Source organism: Cyprinodon tularosa, unplaced genomic scaffold (assembly GCF_016077235.1).
Source record: "Cyprinodon tularosa strain WSP-4 unplaced genomic scaffold, ASM1607723v1 ctg64, whole genome shotgun sequence".
Taxonomy (NCBI): domain Eukaryota; kingdom Metazoa; phylum Chordata; class Actinopteri; order Cyprinodontiformes; family Cyprinodontidae; genus Cyprinodon; species Cyprinodon tularosa.
In genome coordinates, this window is record NW_024039385.1 from 548,631 (window position 1) to 570,930 (window position 22,300).

Here is a 22,300-nt window from a genome sequence, read left to right on the forward strand (position 1 = left end):
CTGCTATTTTTACTGTCCATACCAAAAGTGCACAACTTTAATTGGGTAATTTGGCAAAATTTTTTTGTTCTTTATCTTTTCCCTCAAATTCTTTTATTTCAAACTGGAATGCTGGTCTACATTAGACATTGATCGATATTCTTTATTCAAGGCCAAAGGAGATCATTCTGCCATCAGTCTAACTGACCCACAATAAGCGCGGCTATTTCTATGTCAGATTCTTAGATGGGATATTTATTTTTCTTCCTCTCAATTTAAACAAATAAGAAACATTTATTTACAAATCAAACCAAATGTTAACAATGGATAGTAAATGTAGGGAGAGGCAATGCATTTCCCTTCAAATGATCTAAAGGCACGGGTCCTTAAAGTCATAGGGAAGTGATATTTAAAATTCTAATCATTCTGGCTTAAACATGTATATAAATGTACTCTTTATCAGACGATAGTGTTCCAAAAGTAGGAACATTTCTTTTAAAAAAAATCCTGTCTTAAAATCTGTGGGTTTTTTTTCGTTATTTTATGCAGGCCAGTTAGTTATATGTCAGCTTGTACACCTAAATCGGGCCAACCATATATCAACAGTCTGTACGGCTGTAAGCCTTCTACACCAAACCAAGCTTCTGCGGCCATGGCGTCCTCTTCCACAACATCTTCATCCCCGCTTTCCTCCTCTAAATAAAAGATGTATGACGGAGGAGACTCATCCATGACACAAAACTCCTCCTCTTGCATGTTTCCACTGTCCATAGTGTTCCTTGACAGTGTCGTTGCTAAGTCACTAATTTAGTGCTACTTGGTCAAAATGTAATTACCCATTGGGAACCTACTAGCACTAAGTTGCTAACTGGTTAGCAAGATGCTTCCGACAAACCTGCCACAATTAAATTGCTTGCGAACCTTCTGCCACAACAATCCCGTCCTTTGATAATCGACCAATCACATTCACTTTATTCACTCGTGTAAAGTTGGGCACCACTATGGAGAATTCAGAACTGTAACCAACTTTAATGCACCAAAACCCATTTTTTCATTTTTGCGGAGCCACCAAAAATAATTTTTTTTTGTGTCCCATCAATCTCTAACCTCTTTTCAACCTTTTAAACATTTGAACAAAGACAAGTCAAGAGCAGTAAATCAAATATTGCAAGAAAATTAACTATCTACTGTAAATCGCTAAAACTGTGACCTTTTAGGTACAATTATGTTAAGTTTAGTCTTGTTATTCTATTGTTTAAATGATTTCAACATTGTCATTAGGGGATAAATTAACAAATAAATGGTCAAAATGGGCAATTTATTTAATTCATTGCTGTATCATTGGCCAAATATACTGTCTGGTGGATGAATCGGGCTATCACTAGTGTATATTTTTGTCAATAAAATTCTGTCAGATGCAAAAAAAAAGAAGTTAACACTTAAATTTTATAGGAAACATAAAGGTAAGGTTTATTAACTTAATAGCTTAACCTAATTTAATACATTTATCCCCTTACCTGAGGGTGAACCTTAGTCAACATTGTTGATGAGTATCATGAATCAACGGTTTGTGGATAACTTCATTAAATTCCTTTTGGGACCGATTTTGATTTCTTTACCAACTTCTGTGATGTACTTCGAGCCTTGATAGTAAAAATGGTTGGGCCCTGCCCCTGCAGTACAGCGCTTATAAAAGGAGGGGATGACATAGATGTAGAAAACAGCAAGGAGCCCCACCATCATGACAAAGTCCCAGAGCCCCATGTGTTGGAGAGGTGGAGGTCCAGCCTATTCTGTCTCATGAAACAGGGGAGGCTCAACGGTGTTAATCAAAGCTAAACATAACGTATTGCATTAAGAAATGCTGAAACATAAAATGCATCCCTACAACAGCTCAAGATGACTGTTCTGCCTCAATGATCACCTTTCCCTCTGGACTCGTGAGAAAAACCTCCTTGCTGTCTGACCACTGTCAGTCACAAATCCTTAAGTATGTTGGCCAATCAGCCAGCTTAACGACCTGCCCCCTGGAAGTGACGCATTTTGTCTGTTATTTAATCTGGGAAACAACAAGGATTTTTGACAGGTGGTGTCCTGCTGCTCCAGAGCGAAGGGGAGATTGCTTCCAAGAGAGGAAAAAACAGCTGATTAATGCACAACATACTCATGCAATCATGTTAAAGACAGTTAAATTACTACATTTATGAAGTGAGGCAACACAAATTTGACCAATAATATACAGAATTTAGAGGGGAGGTTTAGCCTCTCTAATATTTATTGAGAAATTGCCACTGTCTCATGCCCACCTGGGAATATCCAGGACTAAAAATCCAGCTCCAAACATGCCATAAATGGTACTTTGTGAACGATTTTTCCAAATGTGGATGTTGTACTTTCATAGAACCATTACTCAAAGTCTGCCCCTGTTTTTCCTCTTTTGAAGTTCCTCGTCTGTTTCAGCCTTTGCTTGATCCTCACGGCTGCCAGGGGCCTCGACATAAACCCAGGCTATGCTAAGAATGAAGCCAAAGTGGGTTCCAGGCACCACAGTCTAGTCTTTCTCCTAAAAACAATCTCTTCTTCTCACTCTGGCTCTCTTCTTGTGTTTCTTCTGCTTTCCCTCTTTTTTTCTCTCAGTGATTAGTTTTTTCCATCGGTTTACCTCTTTACTACCTTCTCCAAGGAGTCTCGACAGCCTGCTGGCCACTTTATAAATGAAAACCTGATGTATCACTGCCAGCATCCCTCTGATGCTGCTCAAATGTTTTATTGACATATCTGTCCTATTTGCTGCACTCTTAAGGAAACAGGAAGGCTCTTTAGACAGACTTGGATGACAGAATCATGAGAAAACTGCAGCAGCAGGTTCCAAATCAAACAACTTTACATATTTGTGGAGGCTATTTTTGAACAAGTTATTCAGCTTTAGAGTCAGAGATATGCAATGGATTCTATGAAAGCTAGCTGAGAAATAAAGGAGGTAGGAATAACATTTAAGGCTAAGAGAACTCTGATAATACTGCTGATAGGCAGTCGTTTCCTCTGGATATTTATGTCATCAGTGAGAAAGAAAATCTGGGCGTGCAGGAAGAGTTAAAGGTCACTGACTGGGAAACCAGGATGACTGTACCGGGTGGTGTCTGTGTCATGATCTGCTTTGTGCGAAAAATCAGGGACTCTTGTGAGATTATACCATTAACAGGATGTTCCCACACAATTAAACCAAAAGCATTCATGTTTATGTAGTTGAATTATTACTTAAACATAATCTGACAAAACCTCCATACACACTCCAAATACACGTTTCTAAAGGAATCAGGCAAGAGCAAAGCTCACTCTTTAAACTTGAATCCCTAAATAAAATCAAGTAATATAAGTTTTCCTTTTATAAGTATTTTGGCCTTCATGCAGATTACTTTGAGCGTGGGAAACTTAAGGTTCCACATCGGCCTGCATGCCCTCCCTGATATGAAACATAGTAATGGCACCGTCATGCTGTGGTGCTTTGCTTTGGCAGAGATAGCGAAGCTGGTCAGCTTTTTTCCCTACAGTCTTTAGAATTTAAACCTCTTGTCCAGTTTTTCAAAAAAAGAAACAAGTCCTTCTCCATAAAAAAAAAAAAATGTGATTGGAAATCCTGTTATTGTTCTTCTTAAAGAACCTCTATTGTAGAACATTAAAATAAAATATCTGCAAAACAGATTAATTGTATATCTTAATTAATATGTTGAATTGGATATAAAGAAAATAGCACATATGTTTTAACATAATAACACTAAAATTCAACAGAAAATAATAGATATTACTCTTGCTATTACTGTCAGTATGAAGCGGGATTTCTTTGCAGTTTTAAAAGCTAAAGAAATGCTACATTCAGTTATTAATTCTATAATTAAAACATATATTATCATTTTTAGCCAGCATCATTAAAAGTCACTGTGGTCTAAAGAGGTCTAAAGATTCATAAATAAATTAGAATAGATAAATAGATAAATCCAAGCGAAAGTCCTGCTGGTTCCATAAAATAGAAGCACTGATTATAGAGGCACAATAAATCCCTTTTCCCACTTCTCTTCTCTCTGTTAGTTTGTTATTTAAACTTTCATTAAAATCTAATAAATTTGGAGACTTCTCTGAGGGAATATAAACCTCCACCATAGTTTCCTGTCTTCTCTGTAGAGCTACAAGAACTGAATCTTTTCTCCAATTCAGTACAGCTGACAACAATAATCCTTTTGGTAAATAATGTGTCCTTTCTGTTTGACCTTCCAGCTATCGAACATACAGGAGGCCGAGGTATAAGGTAGCTTACAAGATGGTGACAGAAATGGAGTGGAAGTGTTGCCACGGTTACTCTGGGGAAGACTGCCACCAGGGTCCTCAGGGGACCCTTGACACCCGGGTCAATGGAGGGCAGACTCAAACCACACAGACCGGGGGTGGAAAGAAGAGTGAAGAAGGTAGAAAAACAACAGTTTTGTTTGTATTATATTAGTAAAAAAACATGACTTTGTTCTCCATTAACAAAAATTGTTATTTATTGCTTTTCATTTTTTTAAGGTGAGAGTGAGACAATCCGGGATCTGCAAGATACAATCACTGGCCTTAAAAAAGAACTCCATGACATGAAGACCACCATTGATGGCATAAACAAAAAGCTGTACGTGATGTCGTCCATCCGTCCTCCATCACCTGCACGCTGTTTATCCCAAACTGGCTAGCATTAATGTTTTTCTGCTTTTCTGCTCCTCTTAAACCAAACATCTGGGACACACTGTGTATAATTTACTGTGTGTCAATATTTACGACTGTTGGTCAGTTTTGGAGAGTTGATATCCTTCTTTCTTCTATCACACCGACAGGATGAGATAAACTTTTCATACTGAACAAGATGATGTGATAGCATGTAAATAAACTGCAGAACAAGTTTCTTCCTATTTGTCCACAGGGTATTTCCCCGAGCTATTAACATGTTTAGAAAGAAATGCTCTGCTTTAATGGTTTACTCCAGATCTTTGTTTAAGCCTGTAATCCTCTGCATGTTCTGGTTTATAGTCCCAGCCTGAATGGGGCCACGGTCCCTGCGGATTCAGCTCAGCCGTTCATGAAAGAAACCATCAGCAGCATCCAAACGAAGCTGGACCAGCTCTACAACAGAACACAGGTAATCCCTGACACTGGATTATTTCCTGGTTTCTGGCTGTCTCTGATAGATAAAATATCTCTCCATCTTTACATTTCCATGGAAAAATTAAAGGCTTTAAAATACTGATTTGATATATGATGATAAGAAAGCATTATAGCCTATAGTTTCCCCAATATTGACAAAAAAATTAACTATTTCAATATATTACTTCAACCTCTGTGTTTCACTGAGGGTCTGTTGCTGAGGCTAAACTTACTGTACCATCTGGGAAATGACTTCTGAAATTCTACTTTGATTTTTTCTCACAGTAACACATTTTCCCACAAGGATTTAGAGTCTTTAAGCTCTGAATGTGTTCTTTTAAAGAGAAGGCCTCTCTGTCTTTCAACCCTTCTCCTTGGACCGATCATAAGGACAATATTGGAGATTGTTTTCCATGTGGATCCAAGTCAGTATTGGTCAGAAAATCTGTACAGCTCCTTCAGTACAGCAGTCCACTTCTTGGCAGCATGATGGACCACTTAGTGTCTTGTGTTTTCATCACTCTTGGAGAAGCTTCCAGGTTGTGGAATGTTGTTGTTCCCTCCGTCATGGTAAGCTTTTATGAGAGTGAAATTAGGAAAAGGCTGAGGTTAGATCAGAGGAGAACTGTCTCCCTCTGGCAACAGAGCTTCTATTGACAGTCTAATTTGGTTTTGTAAATTTAAGGAAAGTTCTAGTTTGATTCAAATAATGTGTGGATTTCCTTTCGATAATGCGCAGCCCCACTTTTAGTATTTTTGTAAAAACAAACCGGTGCTTTTTCATTTCCCTTTCTGCTCCTCCTATGTCTGGCTGTGTCAAAATGTCAGCCCTAACCCCTCAATCTCCATATAGAGCAGGGACTATATAGCAGACTTTATAGTGAACTTAGTTAACTGATCATTCGGACAGATGATCACTACTTTTTATTCCCCGTTGGTCACGTAACTCCACCTTTGTTATTAGTCACCTATACAAACAAATAGGGCTGCAACAACGAATCAATAAAATCGATAAAAATCGACTTTTAAAAGCGTTGGCAACGAATTTCATCATCGATTAGTTGTGTCGCGCGATTATTGCGTCATCCGCCGCGCCGTCATCACTGCCTCTTGACTGAAAGAGGAAGAAAAAAAAATATGGCAGAGCGAGTCAGCGCTGCAGGTGCAGTGTTGCCAACTCAGCGACTTTTCAGACCCCTCCAGCGACTATTTTTCAAAAAAGCGACTAGCGACAAATCTGGCGACTTTTTTTCGGTGTCACTGGCGGCTTTTGGAGACTCTTACGTGAAAGCATGTATCGTTCCTACTCTGCGGTGGGGCGCCTCCCCCCACTCCCGCAGGAGTCCCTCTCAGCGCTGCAGTCAGAGCCTGAGCGTCCAGACTGCAAATGAAGCGCGCATGCGCCGGGATTGACGGCGCAAATTGATCACAATAATTAAAATAGCCTGCGCTTTGTAAAGCGAAAAAAGTGATAACATGCAACTTTTTTCAAAAGAAATTAACATGGCACGGAACCACCATGTTTGTTTGGTTTTAAAGTGGGGAAACGTAACGTTAGTTTCTCAGGTAGCTCATCTGATGCTTTCCTTACCTTGTTAGTAGGTTACAGACAGTGATAAGGTTGGCTACTAATTTTACTTTTAATTTCATTTGAATTGGCTTAAGCAGCGTTTACATTTACTTTATAAATAAATTAACTTGCAAATTATAAGGGCAAGGCTTGTAAAGTTTAAATCTTCTGGCAAAGATAAAGTAAAGAAGATCCTGCAATTTATGGAAGTAAAGCAGAATAAAATCCAGCAAGATCAGTAATATGTCAATTAATTATATTTGCCACATTCCCATGTAAATTGGAGTCTTTGGAGGATGTGTTTTTTAGCACCCCTAGTTCTCTCATTTTTATTCCAAATACAATTTATAATTTGAATCACAGGGCTATTTTTATCTCTATGGTTCAGTATTTTCTCAAGTAGTAACTTTAACTGCTATACTTTCCTGTCTTAAAAGGATGTACAGCTACATTTCTCATGTACGTTTGCGTAGTTTTAACACAAACATTTATTTTTCATATAGCACCAGTACAGTTAATGAGCAACCTGTACTTGTGTGCTTGTTTGTTCTGTCTAAAATGTTTATTTTGGAATAAAGAGGTTAATATAAAAAATATTTTTTGTCCGATTCATCGATTAATCGAAAAAATAATCATCCGATTCATCGATTTTTAAAATAATCGTTAGTTGCAGCCTTACAAACAAATCCCATGATGGTTTGCGAGAAGAGCTCTTGCAAAGCAATCTGTGATATATATGCTTGTCGAGTGACCATGATCAGGTGCATTGTGGGAAATTTTGATTCCACTACTTTTTCATCCACTAGACGTTTGGACTAAAAAGGCGTAACCACTATATAGTCGCCTATATAGGGATTAGGTCAGACGTTCAGACACAGCCTCCGTGTGCCTCTACACTGCTTTCTTCTTCTACATATTCTTCTACTAGTTTTTTTTTTTGGGGGGCTGTGTTAAACAACTAATGGTTCATTAGCACCACCAGCTGGTATGGAGTGTGAAACTAAATAGCTGAATTCTATGTATTTTCCTTACTTGTTTCTATAAAAGCTATTACTTTTAAAGTCCCCCACGTTTTTCTTCCAGCTGTCCCAATATTTCTCTACACTGTTTTGACAGAAAGGCAAAGAAAAAAAGCAATGGGAATGATTCTCCTGATGCAGCTGGATGACATGAAATATGCAAATTAAGGGGATGACATCATATGGTGCCTTTTAGGACAGCCATTAGCGACTTTTCTTGCTGAGGACTTGGAAGCACTGATGAGTGCACAGAAACAGGTCCACACGTTAGCTGGAGAGAATCTAAAGGTGCATAAAAAAACAAACCATGAGTGCAGAGAAGGAGCATGCACTGATGCGAGAGATATACTGGGGACTGTATGTTCAAAATTTATGTGAAGAGTATTTTATGCATATGTGTTTTCAATAAAACTGCACTAATGGACTCCTCCTACAGGAAAAAAATCAGTTTTTTAAGGTTGAATTTGAAGCGTGATCTCCAACAGATGATCAAAACTACAAAGGGCATCTACACAGGGTGGTTTATAAGCCCCTATGCTATGTATCTTTGATTAAACTGATTGATTTTTCCTATGAATCCCTTTAAAATCCGGTGAAATTCTCTTTAATTCCATACTTAATAATTTCTAGGAGAAAAAAACTAATGGAACTGATTCAGACTACTTTTCATACCCCATTCTTTTCTCGTGAGTGTATGAATGAGAATATGACTTGTTTGTTCATATGGATGTAGCATTAGCAACATAAGCAGTTTGCCATTTTTTGTTTACAATGACACCTTTTAAACTGAAGGCTGAGTTTATTCAATTTTTTTCTCTTTAATGAAGTATTTCATAAGAACATAAGCCACAATCTCTGATTCTGTGATTTAGGTCCATGATGAGACCCTGGTGAACATCAACAACCACCTGGTGAACGGAGGAGGGAATGAATTGGATGGGAATGCTGGGAGAGGTGGAGGGAACCAGCTGAACACGCTGAAGGAGGAAATCCTGACGGAGCTGGAGCGAAGGGTCTCTCTGTCCTGCTCATCCTGTCAGGTAATAATCCTTAAGGCTGATTTATACAAACATGGTACCAAAGAGGAAATATGCATAGTGTAGAGCGGATGTAGAATTGAGCAATCAGAGGCCTAATGTCTGCAGCACTGTCTGCGCAGTCAGCTACAAATATGGCAAGGTGTACCAGAGTGTCTGCAGAAGGGGCATATCTGCATTCACTGCGTCACGCACGCAGACGACCTGGTTTCTGAGTATAAACCAGCCTTTAGTTGGTGATAAAGCAGTAAAATATAAATGGTGAAAAAAAAACTATTATAGAAAAAAAAAAGAAAGAAACGTTAAAAGAGTAATATTTAATGTAATATTTTATGTAATAGAAACAAAACTTTATAACAAGATTAAGATTTCTTTGATTTTTTTATATTTACATTTGAAACAGAAACACCAATGGTAGTATGACTGCTTGCTTTTGTGTAAAAAATGTTGGTGATTCAGTTGGATTTTACAAGAGGCTGAAGTTTTTTTTTAAATCAGGTAGGTCATGCTGAGGTGCTCAATATTCTGTGTGTAAATATAACTATTGACACACAAGAAAAAAGGGATAACATTATAAAGGTGAGAATACTGTTGACATCTAGTGGTCTGGGATAAAATAGCATAAAAAAGGCAATATATAGAAGATAAATATATCTCATAAGAGTAAAGACTACATCATTAAAAAAACATTTTCAGTAGCCCAGTTCCTTCCTTTTCTTCTTCAGGGGACCAGGGTCCAAAACCTCTAAAGAAAGTGCAACATAATCCTGCACATAATAAGTGTTTTATATTCTCCATAGATTACAATGTTCTGCTTTGTCACATCAAAATTATTGCTGTGGTAAATAGCACTTTTCCCTCCATGAGAAACCTGATTCCGCAAACCAGCAGTGTGTGTCCTAAAAATTATGTGGTTTTCTCCTAGGCCGGAGTGGAGGACCTGAGACGGCAGCAGGCAGAGGACAGAGAAAGGATCCGAGCATTGGAGAAGCTGATCAGCTCCATGGAGCAGAACGTCAGGCAGAACTTGGAGATCTCCCGCAGAGAAAGCGAGCGCTCCCAGACCTGCTGCAACACCATTACAGAGCTGGAGAGGCAGCTGTTCAACTTTGACACTCGACTTACCTCTACCTCAGACAAGTGTGACAGCATTAAAGCGCGGCTGGATAAGGAGCTGGCTGGGATCGGTGGAAGGGGGGGAGGAGTCTCTGAGGATCGGTTTAACAGCAGGCTGAGAGAGCTGGAAAAGAGGTTAAATAACACATTGAGGAAGACGGAGCAGAGGTGTACTAACACTGGGAGCAACCTTAAAGAAAGCATCCAAAGAGATTTCACCCAGCTGCGTAACACGGTCCTTACCCAGCTAGAAGACCAAACTGTTAAAATCCAGCAGTTAGAACGGAGAGTGTTGAATCTTGAACATACAGATGAAAAACACAACCAGCGTTTAGACAAGCTGGAGAACTCCACAGTCTTTCTTGACAGAAAGTTAACCTCAACTGCAAAGATGTGCAACGAGACCTGTGGGCACAAAGGCAAAGGCCCCACGACTGACGAGACTGTAAAAACCTTAGAGTGGAGAGTCGTGACCAATCAGGAACACATCAAGAGGTTTAACAACACCCTGAACGAGTTGTCTGTGACAGGAGACTCCCTGATCAACAAGGTGTTTGACCTACATGATGATGTCAATAAGATAATAGCTGTGACCGGACAAAATGGTGAAAACTTCAACCGCGTCGTCACAGAGATCGACACTCTGAGCAGAGGTTTTAAGGACTGTCTTGTTTGCCGCGACATTGAGGAGGATCTGCGCTTGCTCAACAGCTCCACAAAAGTCGGCCTTGACAACTGCCAGAGGGAGCTGACGGACCTGAGGAGGAAAGTTGACTCTGGGGAATCCACCTGCTCTCAGGTTTGCTCCAACCTTCAGGAAGAGGTGGGGCGACTAAGAGAGGAAGTGGAGGAATGCACAGGACAGTGTAAAAATGGCATAAATGACCTGAAGAAACACTTGGATGGTCATACTTCCCGCGGTGATCAATTAGGAGGTGATCTGACTTCCATCCGAGGAGAGCTGGCCAATGTCATGGTGACCTTTAACTCCATTAATAACACTCTGAAGGACCTGGGTCGGACTGTGAGGACGCACGGTACCACTCTGATAGACCTATCCCACACCAATGATGTCACCATGTCTTTGGTAAGCACATGTGGCACTATCCCTTTTTAACCAAATTCTTTATATAACAACATTCTAAACTATGAATTAGTGGTGGGCCGATATCAGCGTTAAGGCCAGACTCTTATCGATAAAAAAAAAATCCGTTAATCTATTCTCACGGCCGGGTTGGGAGCTGGGTCTATACTAATGATGACTTTCACCTTGATATTTTAGCACGGATGTATATCTGGGGGCGAGAACAAATCTGTCTTCCAACCTGTGTAGTCATCCTGTGAAAATATCACATCAAACGTGATGTGCTGACATGGATGCCACTATAAAGAGGCCGGTGTTATGCCGAGAATTACTCCCCTCTGGCACATTGATGATAAAACGGATTGAAATATGAACAAAAAGGGAATTTTCAAGCATATTCTTAATGTTTTCATATCTCATATGCATGGATGGCCTAAGATTGAGAGTTTACATTTACAAGGACAACCATCCCATTCTAGAGCCTTACTTCAGCTCAAATCCAATGTTTGAAAAATGTGCCTTATGGAGGCGGAGCACAGGGGATAAAGAAACAGGTTAGGGTGAGGCCTAGACTCGGCCATTTCTCAATATGTGTACATGTGCGTTCTCATGTGCTCGTGTACTCATGAAACATCATCAGACTTTAGCCCTAGTACTGTTCCAAATCACAAGAACAGCAGAATGAAAATGGACAAAGTCCCTGGATGTTCTCCTTCTTTACCCAGCATGCATCAGAGCAGACTTGTCCATTCTTGAGATTGACAGCTGTCCCAGCATGCATCAGAGCAGACTTGTCCATTCTTGAGATTGACAGCTGTCCCAGCATGCATCAGAGCAGACTTGTCCATTCTTGAGATTGACAGCTGTCCCAGCATGCACTGCGGCAGCAGCAGCTTCCAGGTTAATGCTCACAGAGCTCAGAGGATTAAGTTAAAAGTTCTCTTTTCTGTTGCTGTTGTTCAATGAAAGTATATTTTAAGATCATTTGAGGTGAAAAAATAATTCTTTTAAGCCTCACTGTAAGGCCCATTTACCGATTTAATGCACGAGCACACGAGAATGCACAAGGCACATTCTGGAAAAGCATAATCTAAATCATTTTATTAATCTTAACTAAACAGAAGGTAAAAACTTTTCATATTACCAATACGAGGCAACAGTTTTGGCCAAATCCATGCCTTGCATCATGTGGTTGGTGCTCCTTTAGCATGGAAAACAGCATCAGTATGTTGCTTGTATTAAACTATCTAACTATCTAATCTATTTCCTCTGGTCTCTAATAATAAATAATAAATGAACCCCATTTCAAGGTAAGCAGAAAGTTGAATTTAAAAAAGAAGCTAATTTAAAGGTAAATGTCTTAGTCAGTTTCTCACAACTTAGTTTTCTATAGCTGCTTTATTTGCATTTAAAATATTTTCTATATGACCGATCTATATGCTTATTGTTTTAATTTATCTGTCTGACAGAAGCCATTAATTTTCTTTGCTTACTGTGAAAACACTGGCTCAGTCAGACATCCATTATGGCTATCTGGGAAGCTTCTTATGATTTTATTAGTAAACCTGGTATAGAAACAGAGATGTTGTTAGATTGAGCATGTGACACAGCGGGAAAATTACATTTGGCAAAGATCTAAAAAGTTAGATGAAAAACAAATGTTTTTCTCTTGAAGGTGAAAGATGTACAGGAAGAGCTGACTGAGCACAACGAAGACTCAAAGATTCAGTTTGACAATCTGGGCAGGGAGCTCCAGATCATCCGAAGCAACTATGTGACGGAGGTGGGGGAGTGCCGGCGGTCGAGTGAAGGCCTGGACCAAAGGCTCTCCAAGCTGGAGGGCGTCTGCGGCCGCTTGGACTCCTTCACTGACAGCCTGGAGAAAATCAAAGATGGCCTGAACAGACATGTGTCCGGCCTGTGGGGCTGTGTTAACGGGCTCAATGACACCGTGACGTACCAAGGAGAGCTCATTGACAATATCCAGAACATCCAGCTGGAACGTGTCCACTCCAGGATACATAGGCTGAACTCCTCAGTGCTGGACTTGGGCAAACAATTCACTGTTTTCAGGGAACAGGACTTCAGGGGTAAGTTCAAGGAAAAGAGAGCATGGGATTGCAATGTTGGCCAAGAGGATGCACTAATGTGATGGAGGGCATGTTAGGTTAAGGTTAAAATAGGCCAAAAGAATAAATCCAGGCTGCTGTGTTTAAAAGAACTGACTTAAAAGCCTATAAAGTCTGTTGTCTGTCTGAGGGATTGCTTCTTATAAACACGTGTGAAAGACACATCTGAAGTCTCGCCGGGTTAAATGTCTTGCCTCTCTTGACTTAATGTGCTAGTTGTTGGAAGCTCCTCAGAGCCATTATCACTGCTTTACAGGAATGTATGTGGGTGTTTCTGAGCCTGTTTCTCTAAATGCTGCATTCCTTCAGGTCCACCAGGCCCCCGAGGAGAGAGAGGCTATCCTGGACCACAGGGTCCTGTTGGACCCCAAGGAAGGGTGGGACCTCCAGGCAAAGAAGGCAGACAGGGACCAGTTGGACCACCAGGTACAGAAAACTGCCCTAAAGGCTCATGTTATGCTTGTACAATGTGTCTCTTCAACACTGTCACATTTTATATCCAAATTCAAAGTTTTTATTTGGATTTGTGAGATTAAAAAATCAACAGATAATTTCATATATTTCATTTCACCCCCGAATTGGATGCAAATAGATAAAACCTAGTGCAACAAATGGTTGTGATTGATTTCCTATCTGTGTTTATCCAGCAGTGAACTCCTCAGAGGTTTGTTAAGTTTGTACAGTAAGGTTTGTAACGGTAGATGATAAACCTTTTTTTCCCCCAAGTGATAGTGTTATTGATATTACACTATCACAACTACAGAACAACAAAATTAACTCTCTGCATTAACCCATCCTCTGCGCCCAGGGAGCAGTGTGTGGTTAAGGGTCTTGCTCAGGGACCCAGAGTGTCAGTCTGTGGAAGTGGGGCTCGAACTTAGAACCTCTGGATTCCAAGCGCAGTGCCCTATTCACTAGGCCACCACTCCACAATAATTTAACTTTATTGATCTCACATTGGATAAATTTACCTTTGCATTTAAACCATCGCTTTGGGGAGCAGTGGGCTGCCATTGTGCGGCACCCGGTGAGCAGCGTGGGGTTAAGCCAGACTGCAGACTTGAAGCTCTCTCAGTGCACAAGCACACTGCTCTACCCACTAGGCTAACACTTCCACTGAAGGCAAACTTCCACAGCAGACAGGTCAGGGAGGAAGATGTGGAGGTTTGGAGCAAGGAAAAAAACATCCTCACAACGACTAAATCAGAAAAGCAACCGACAGGCCCGTGGAGGAGCTGCAGAGCTCAGGTGGAGGAATGCAATGACAGAAATCTGCTGATATGAAAGAGTGGGAAGAAGGAAGCCATGGAGATCCTTTAAGTCATGTTAAGACATACCTTGAAAAAACTACAGGTGTATGTAACACTCTATAGTCTAGAAAGCATTGACTTAAGGGGACTGAATTTAAAATAACTGTAATTATACAGTTATACAAACACATCAAATCCAACATTTTCTCACTCCCAACTCGCCAGACATTGAAGCTGGGTCAATAGTGGGGTACCCCTCGCGTCAGTATTTGACGGGCAGGGTAAATTACAGGTTGCGGAGAGTGTGTCACCTGACCCGCAACAAAAAAATACATAGAAGTTTAGCCTATAAAGTTACTTTGGTAGTTTTAGAAGTATACGGTAACTTCTATACTGTTTCTTTAGGTTTAGGGGTAAGGGATGGATTAGTGGTGTGTTTTTTACTTCACAAGTCATGGAAACATTTATGGAAGTTCCTGCTACAGCCTGTTATGAACTCCGTCACTTCAGATACTGACTTGACTAAAATGTGACGAGTTGGGAGTAAGAATGAGCTTTCAAATCTCAATGAAATATGTTGAAGTTATGGATAAAATGTGACTTCATGTGTAAAAGTTAAGCAGTAGGAACATTTGTACCAGACTTTTTATGATAAATCACCAATGAACAGAAGTGTTGCAATGTTTGACTCACTCTTCATATCTTTTATCTTTCTTCCAGGGCTCAGAGGAGAACAGGGTATGTGTCACACTTAGCGACCAACAGATGAAAGAACTTCATTACACTTTGATCTGTAATTCTTACTAAGCTCCACTCCGTGTCTCTGCCTTGTCATCAGGTCTTCAAGGGTCTGATGCCCATGTGCCACGCCTTTCTTTCTCCGCTGCACTGACTCGTCATATGAGGAAAACAGGAACTATAGAGTTTAACCAAGTCTTTGTCAATGAAAATGATGCCTATGATCCGAAAACAGGTGTGGTTAATGCTTCAAGATTTTCTATTGGTTCTTCAGTTTATGTTATATCTTGTCTTTTGTCAGACAGTTATGTTCAATAGTAAAAATAGGTACCTATATGGAGGGCCAGAAATGAAGAGAAAAATGTTTGAATATATTCCGTCCAGCATTGGTAATGCAGCTCATGGTTTTTGTTCTAATGTCAGTTTTAGAGGATATGCTTTTATGGTTTTGTTTTAGGTTGATAAAATTCACCTTTATGATGAAGGGAAAAGCTAAATATTATGAAAAAAAAGTTAAAGTTAAAAATGATTGGCTTAGGTTTTTATACAGACATGGTCCTCTGTGTTGTTATTTAGTCCCACTCATGTTTGTTTTATAAAATGTAAGTAAAAAGTTTTTTTTTTATTAAAGCTGTTAATTTTACACCACATGAAAGAAGAAAAATAGCTAAATTCTAAAGAAGTCTAAAGAACGTTTTATTAAAAGTATGGAGGACAAGTAGGATGTTTTCAGGAAAATGTCAGATGGGTCCAGAAGCCACCCTTTCCCTTATACACTATATTGCCAAAAGTATTTGCTCACCTGCCTTGACTCACATATGAGCTTAAGTGACATCCCGTTCCTAATCCATAGGGTTCAATATGACGTCGGTCCACCCTTTGCAGCTAGAACAGCTTCAACTCTTCTGGGAAGGCTGTCCACAAGGTTTAGGAGTGTGTTTATGGGAATTTTTGACCATTCTTCCAGAAGCGCATTTGTGAGGTCGCACACTGATGTTGGACGAGAAGGCCTGGCTCTCAGTCTCCGCTCTAATTCATCCCAAAGGTGTTCTATCGGGTTGAGGTCAGGACTCTGTGCAGGCCAGTCAAGTTCATCCACACCAGACTCTGTCATCCATGTCTTTATGGACCTTGCTTTGTGCACTGGTGCACAGTCATGTTGGAAGAGGAAGGGGCCAGCTCCAAACTGTTCCCACAAAGTTGGGAGCATGGAATTGTCCAAAATGTCTTGGTATGCTGAAGCATTCAGAGTTCCTTTCACTGGAACTAAGGGGCCAAGCCCAGCTCCTGAAAAACAACCTCACACCATAATCCCCCCTCCACCAAACTTTACACTTGGCACAATGCAGTCAGACAAGTACCGTTCTCCTGGCAACCGCCAAACCCAGACCCGTCCATCAGATTGCCAGATGGAGAAGCGCGATTCGTCACTCCAGAGAACGCGTCTCCACTGCTCTAGAGTCCAGTGGCGGCGTGCTTTACACCACCGCATCCGACGCTTTGCATTGCACTTGGTGATGTATGGCTTGGATGCAGCTGCTCGACCATGGAAACCCATTCCATGAAGCTCTCTGCGCACTGTTCTTGAGCTAATCTGAAGGCCACATGAAGTTTGGAGGTCTGTAGTGATTGACTCTGCAGAAAGTTGGCGACCTCTTCGCACTATGCGCGTCAGCATCCGCTGACCCCGCTCCGTCAGTTTACGTGGCCTACCACTTCGTGGCTGAGTTGCTGTCGTTCCCAAACACTTCCATTTTCTTATAATACAGCTGACAGTTGACTGTGGAATATTTAGGAGCGAGGAAATTTCACGACTGGATTTGTTGCACAGGTGGCATCCTATCACAGTTCCACGCTGGAATTCACTGAGCTCCTGAGAGCGACCCATTCTTTCACAAATGTTTGTAAAAACAGTCTGCATGCCTAGGTGCTTGAATTTATACACCTGTGGCCATGGAAGTGATTGGAACACCTGATTCCAATAATTTGGATGGGTGAGCAAATACTTTTGGCAATATAGTGTATCTTAGCTATTGAATTATAAAAATAATAATTTATAATAATAATTGAACTTTATTAATCTCACACTGGAGAAATTTACCTCTGCATTTAATCTATCTCTTTTGGGAGCAGTGGGCTGCGGGGAGCAGTGTGGGGTTAAGGCTGTTTTTCAGGGACCCAGAGTTGAGGCTGTGGGGATCAAACGGGATTCTTGCAACCTTCTCAGAGCACAAGCGCACTGCTCTAACCACTAGGCCAACCCTCCCCAACTAACATCAACCCTACCTAAGAAATAATTAGACCTGTAGAGCTTTAGAAGTAGCTCAGTGTTCTTTCTGTTAATAGATTTACTCACCCAACACTCATCCATGTTTTCTTTATTGATGAAGAACAGCTCTCACTGTGGCTCACGAAACTAAAACCATAGAAAAGGATTTCTCACCCTTTCCAGGCTAATAAGTGTCACTTTTAATAGCTTAGTTTGCATGGACATGAGTAATTGTCGTGAACGTCTGATCAGACTAACAAAAATGTCATATAAACATGCAACTCTAACTATTCAGATTGGATCAAAATAAACGTGTTTATATAATTTTATTTATATCATTATTTTTTTAACTCAAATTCTTTAATTTATAACTTGATTAATAAAAGCTAGTGTGTTATTGGGGGGGAGGTTATTGTTCTATAGTCGGTCAGGTTTAACTATTTCTAAACCAAACTCTACAGGGGAGTTTGTTTAATCATTTTAAGCATTTTATCGGGATAAAAAACAGAAATGTTTTAAGGGTCAAATACTTTTTACATCACTGTAAACTTCTGAAATAAAGACAAAACACTCCTCTAATATGTAACATAAAAGCTTTACTAATCACTGTTCTGCTCTACAGGTATATTTACGGCCCCTCTGCGTGGCAAATACTTTTTCAGCGGCATCCTAACGGGTCATAAGAACATGAAGATTGAGGCGGTGCTTTCCAAGTCAAACGTCGGCGTTGCCCGAGTGGATTCAGCAGGATATCAGCCTGAAGGCCTGGAGAAGCCCATGGCAGAGGCCAAACAAATCCCCGGAGCTCTGGCGGTGTTCAACATCATCCTGCCTTTAGAGGCCGGGGACACCGTCTGCATTGACCTCGTCACCGGAAAGCTGGCCTACTCCTCTGAACCTTTAACCATCTTCAGCGGGATGCTGCTGTACTAGAACGGCTCTGACCGTATGATTTCAGAGTTTATGTTGGACTCGACCACAGCGAGCCGTGGACAGAGTGTGAAACTGATACAAATGGACTGGATCAGTCCAGCAAAGAGGACAAAAATGTCTCACAGCTTTAAGGAAAAAAATGTTTTTATTTTCTGACTGACATGTATTTTCTTTTGCGGGGGGGAGAAAAAGCCACTGCTGGGTGATTCTATATCTCTGTGCCTTGCTATAAACTTTGATACCTTCTTGTTTGCAGCTGCACACACTCTTAACTTTCACTTGTGTTAGAGAAAGGACAAAAATGGAAAGATTAAAGTTGTGGGTCCTTTTTATTTATCTGCGCTGTCCACTCACGCCACAACAAGTCTTTTAGCTTTCATTACATTCTCTTTTATTTGTTTTATCATTTTCTTTCCTCTGGTCATTTATTTTTTTGTTGCTCAGTTTCATTTTGACCACAAAGCAGTTCCCAGAAATGCAACACTGAGTGCCAATTGTCTTGGGGAAAAATGCAGGGGAAGGACAAAGTCCAAACCGCTATTCTTTAGGAGGAAATGCACAAATGAAGTCACTGACAGTTCATCAGAGAAACCACAGGATTTTATAAATCATGCAGCCACAAAACAATAAGACCATTTTTGGACTTTGGCTGCGCCCTGAAACACAGGGGAATTTGTCAGATGGAAGAGAGGGGATTTGTTTCCTCTTTGAGCCCTATAGGAGTCATCTTAAAGTTAGGAGTTCCAGTCAGAGGTTTACATAATCATCAGCATGAATGCAATGCTATCTAAATATTAGATTTTCAAAAAGAATTCGAAAAACAGACCTGAGATTCATTATAGATGTTGTCATACAGGCTTATATTTATGCATCAACCGTGAGTTATTATTGAAAAGTTTTTTCTTAGTGTGTTGCAGAGCGGCCATTAGCAGGCTGGATATTTGATCACAGCTCTGGTCTTAATTATTTTCTGGCACAGAACCAAACTTTTAGCACAGCTCCAGGAACTCTGCAGAATTCAGGATCAGGGGCCATGCCAGAGGACCGACCTTTGCAGCATGCTTAGGGCCTGCTTTTGCTGCAATGCTACGTTGTGTGAAAAACATAATGTAAAAATAAAAAAGGAGCATGGCCCATTCTTCAGACTACCTCAGACAAATGTCCATTTTCCAACAGAAAAAAAATATACATATAAATATACACTCACCGGCCACTTTATTAGGTACCCCATTCTAGTAACGGGTTGGACCCCCTTTTGCCTTCAGAACTGCCTCAATTCTTCGTGGCATAGATTCAACAAGGTGCTGGAAGCATTCCTCAGGGAGTTTGGTCCATATTGACATGATGGCATCACACAGTTGCCGCAGATTTGTCGGCTGCACATCAATGATGCAAATCCCGTTCCACCACATCCCAAAGATGCTCTATTGGATTGAGATCTGGTGACTGTGGAGGCCATTTGAGTACAGTGAACTCATTGTCATGTTCAAGAAACCAGTCTGAGATGATTCCAGCTTTATGACATGGCGCATTATCCTGCTGAAAGTAGCCATCAGAAGTTGGGTACATTGTGGTCATAAAGGGATGGACATGGTCAGCAACAATACTCAGGTAGGCTGTGGCGTTGCAACGATGCTCAATTGGTACCAAGGGGCCCAAAGAGTGCCAAGAAAATATTCCCCACACCATGACACCACCACCACCAGCCTGAACCGTTGATACAAGGCAGGATGGATCCATGCTTTCATGTTGTAGACGCCAAATTCTGACCCTACCATCCGAATGTCGCAGCAGAAATCGAGACTCATCAGACCAGGCAACGTTTTTCCAATCTTCTATTGTCCAATTTCGATGAGCTTGTGCAAATTGTAGCCTCAGTTTCCTGTTCTTAGCTGAAAGGAGTGGCACCCGGTGTGGTCTTCTGCTCCTGTAGCCCATCTGCCTCAAAGTTCGACGTACTGTGCGTTCATAGATGCTCTTCTGCCCACCTTGGTTGTAACGGGTGGTTATTTGAGTCACAGTTGCCCTTCTATCAGCTCGAACCAGTCTGGCCATTCTCCTCTGACCTCTGGCATCAACAAGGCATTTCCGCCCACAGAACTGCCGCTCACTGGATGTTTTTTCTTTTTCTGACCATTCTCTGTAAACCCTAGAGATGGTTGTGCGTGAAAATCCCAGTAGATCAGCAGTTTCTGAAATACTCAGACCAGCCCTTCTGGCACCAACAATCATGCCACGTTCAAAGTCACTCAAATCACCTTTCTTCCCCATACTGATGCTCGGTTTGAACTGCAGGAGATTGTCTTGACCATGTCTACATGCCTAAATGCACTGAGTTGCCGCCATGTGATTGGCTGCTTAGAAATTAAGTGTTAACGAGCAGTTTGACAGGTGTACCTAATAAAGTGGCCGGTGAGTGTATATATATATATATATATATATATATATATATATATATATATATATATACACACACCAAACACACAAAAAACCCATCACACTTCATCAAAGATAAAACAGGCTAGCATGGAGCTTCTGGAATGACCCTGACCTCAAGCTTTAGCAAGAAAATCTCTGGAATTCACTTAAAAGTTGAGTCAATGCCTGAAGACCAGCAGTGTATCAAGTTCATAGCTTTAAAAGCCATGTGTTGTGATTTCTCTACAACCTGCTAAGGGAGGGGATGAATAATTTTAGCTCCTTTGTGGAATTTTGACCAACAAGATAATTTAGCAACACTCATAATAAATGAATGGACCGACTTCTTGGTAATAAACTCATTTTATAGATGTAATGTAAGGTACTTGGCTTAAATGCCTCCAGAATGATGAGGCCGTCATGTTCCTAAGGAGAGGATGAAACTAAACCAGAAACTATTAATTAATCAAGTTAAACTTATCTTGGTTTCTCTGGGGCAAAAGCCTTGTTTTTTTATTACTTCTGCTGGCCTTAATAAGATTCTTGTACGTGATAATTATTCAGCTTTAAATGTAGATTAAAGCAAGACAGTAACTTTTAGTCACTAGGGGCTCTAGGTTTATCGCCCCTGAAAGCAATTGGCAGCACTGCACTCCGGCAGGTAGCAGACTGGAGCTGATTTATGGCCATAAACACTTTTTTTTTTTTTTTTTGGTAAAAAATAAAATAAAACTTTAAGTGGAAAAAAAAATTTAACTGGAAAAAAGCTCCAATGTTCTTTTTTCGTTTCAGATTTTTTTTTGCTGCTTCAAAAGTTTAGTTGACTGTACCACATTGCATTCAGGAATTATGTGAACTAGAAATGTCTATAAAACATCATCAATATTCTATTTTATAGGTTTGGTTTTGAAAAAACATGAAAAAATTGAACTACATGTATCCATCGGAAAAGCCTCCTGTTTTGGTTAAAGTGTTTGCAAAAGAGAGCATCATTCATGACAATACAAGAGTTGCTTGGGTACCAATCTCCCAGGTCAGGTTTTTATCCAATCAGAGCAGCAGTAAGAGCTGTGCCTTATCACATTTTTCTGTTGTTTCACAACCAGCAGAGTTGACCTTTAAAGTTCACCTTTTTTTAAATGCAAACGCTTTTGGCATTTACTTAATCATATTTAGTTAGTTTAAACAACTGTTTCATGTTAGCATGGTAGGACAAAAAACAATTGTGTTAAAGTACCTAAATATGATTAAGTAAATGCCAAAAGCGAATGCATTTTTTTTTCAGTGTTGTTGAATACAGCTCAGATTAAGCTAATACTTTCCAGAAGTTACACAATGTGGTGTTAAAAATAACTTTATTTTTTAGATTGAAAATGTGTTTTCTTTTACCCTCATATTTTTACATTATTTCCATATCTTACAGATTTCTATCTAAAATATGTTTTCATAGTGTTTTTTTTCTCAGTCTTCTGTGTTTCAATCTCCGTCTAACTGATACTTCAAACGGCAGCGTTGTCCTTATGTGAATATTTTGCTACAATTGTTAAAAAACAAACATTGAGATTTGTCTAATAAGCTACCGCCTCACA

The 22,300-nt window shown here is 40.2% G+C and overlaps 1 protein-coding gene across 1 annotated transcript in view; it reads left to right on the plus strand.

The window, feature by feature from the left end:
* Window positions 1–19,440, plus strand: part of emilin1a (elastin microfibril interfacer 1a) — a 46,468-nt gene extending 27,028 nt beyond the window's left edge. The window contains exons 3-12 of the mRNA XM_038308553.1: window positions 4,252–4,439; window positions 4,540–4,639; window positions 5,035–5,143; window positions 8,610–8,777; window positions 9,700–10,977; window positions 12,650–13,064; window positions 13,413–13,529; window positions 15,074–15,091; window positions 15,192–15,326; window positions 17,983–19,440. Of these exons, the coding sequence (XP_038164481.1) occupies window positions 4,252–4,439; window positions 4,540–4,639; window positions 5,035–5,143; window positions 8,610–8,777; window positions 9,700–10,977; window positions 12,650–13,064; window positions 13,413–13,529; window positions 15,074–15,091; window positions 15,192–15,326; window positions 17,983–18,293 (2,839 nt within the window). The 3' untranslated portion in view covers window positions 18,294–19,440. The remainder of the gene's footprint in view (window positions 1–4,251; window positions 4,440–4,539; window positions 4,640–5,034; window positions 5,144–8,609; window positions 8,778–9,699; window positions 10,978–12,649; window positions 13,065–13,412; window positions 13,530–15,073; window positions 15,092–15,191; window positions 15,327–17,982) is intronic.
* Window positions 19,441–22,300: the final 2,860 nt, after the last annotated feature.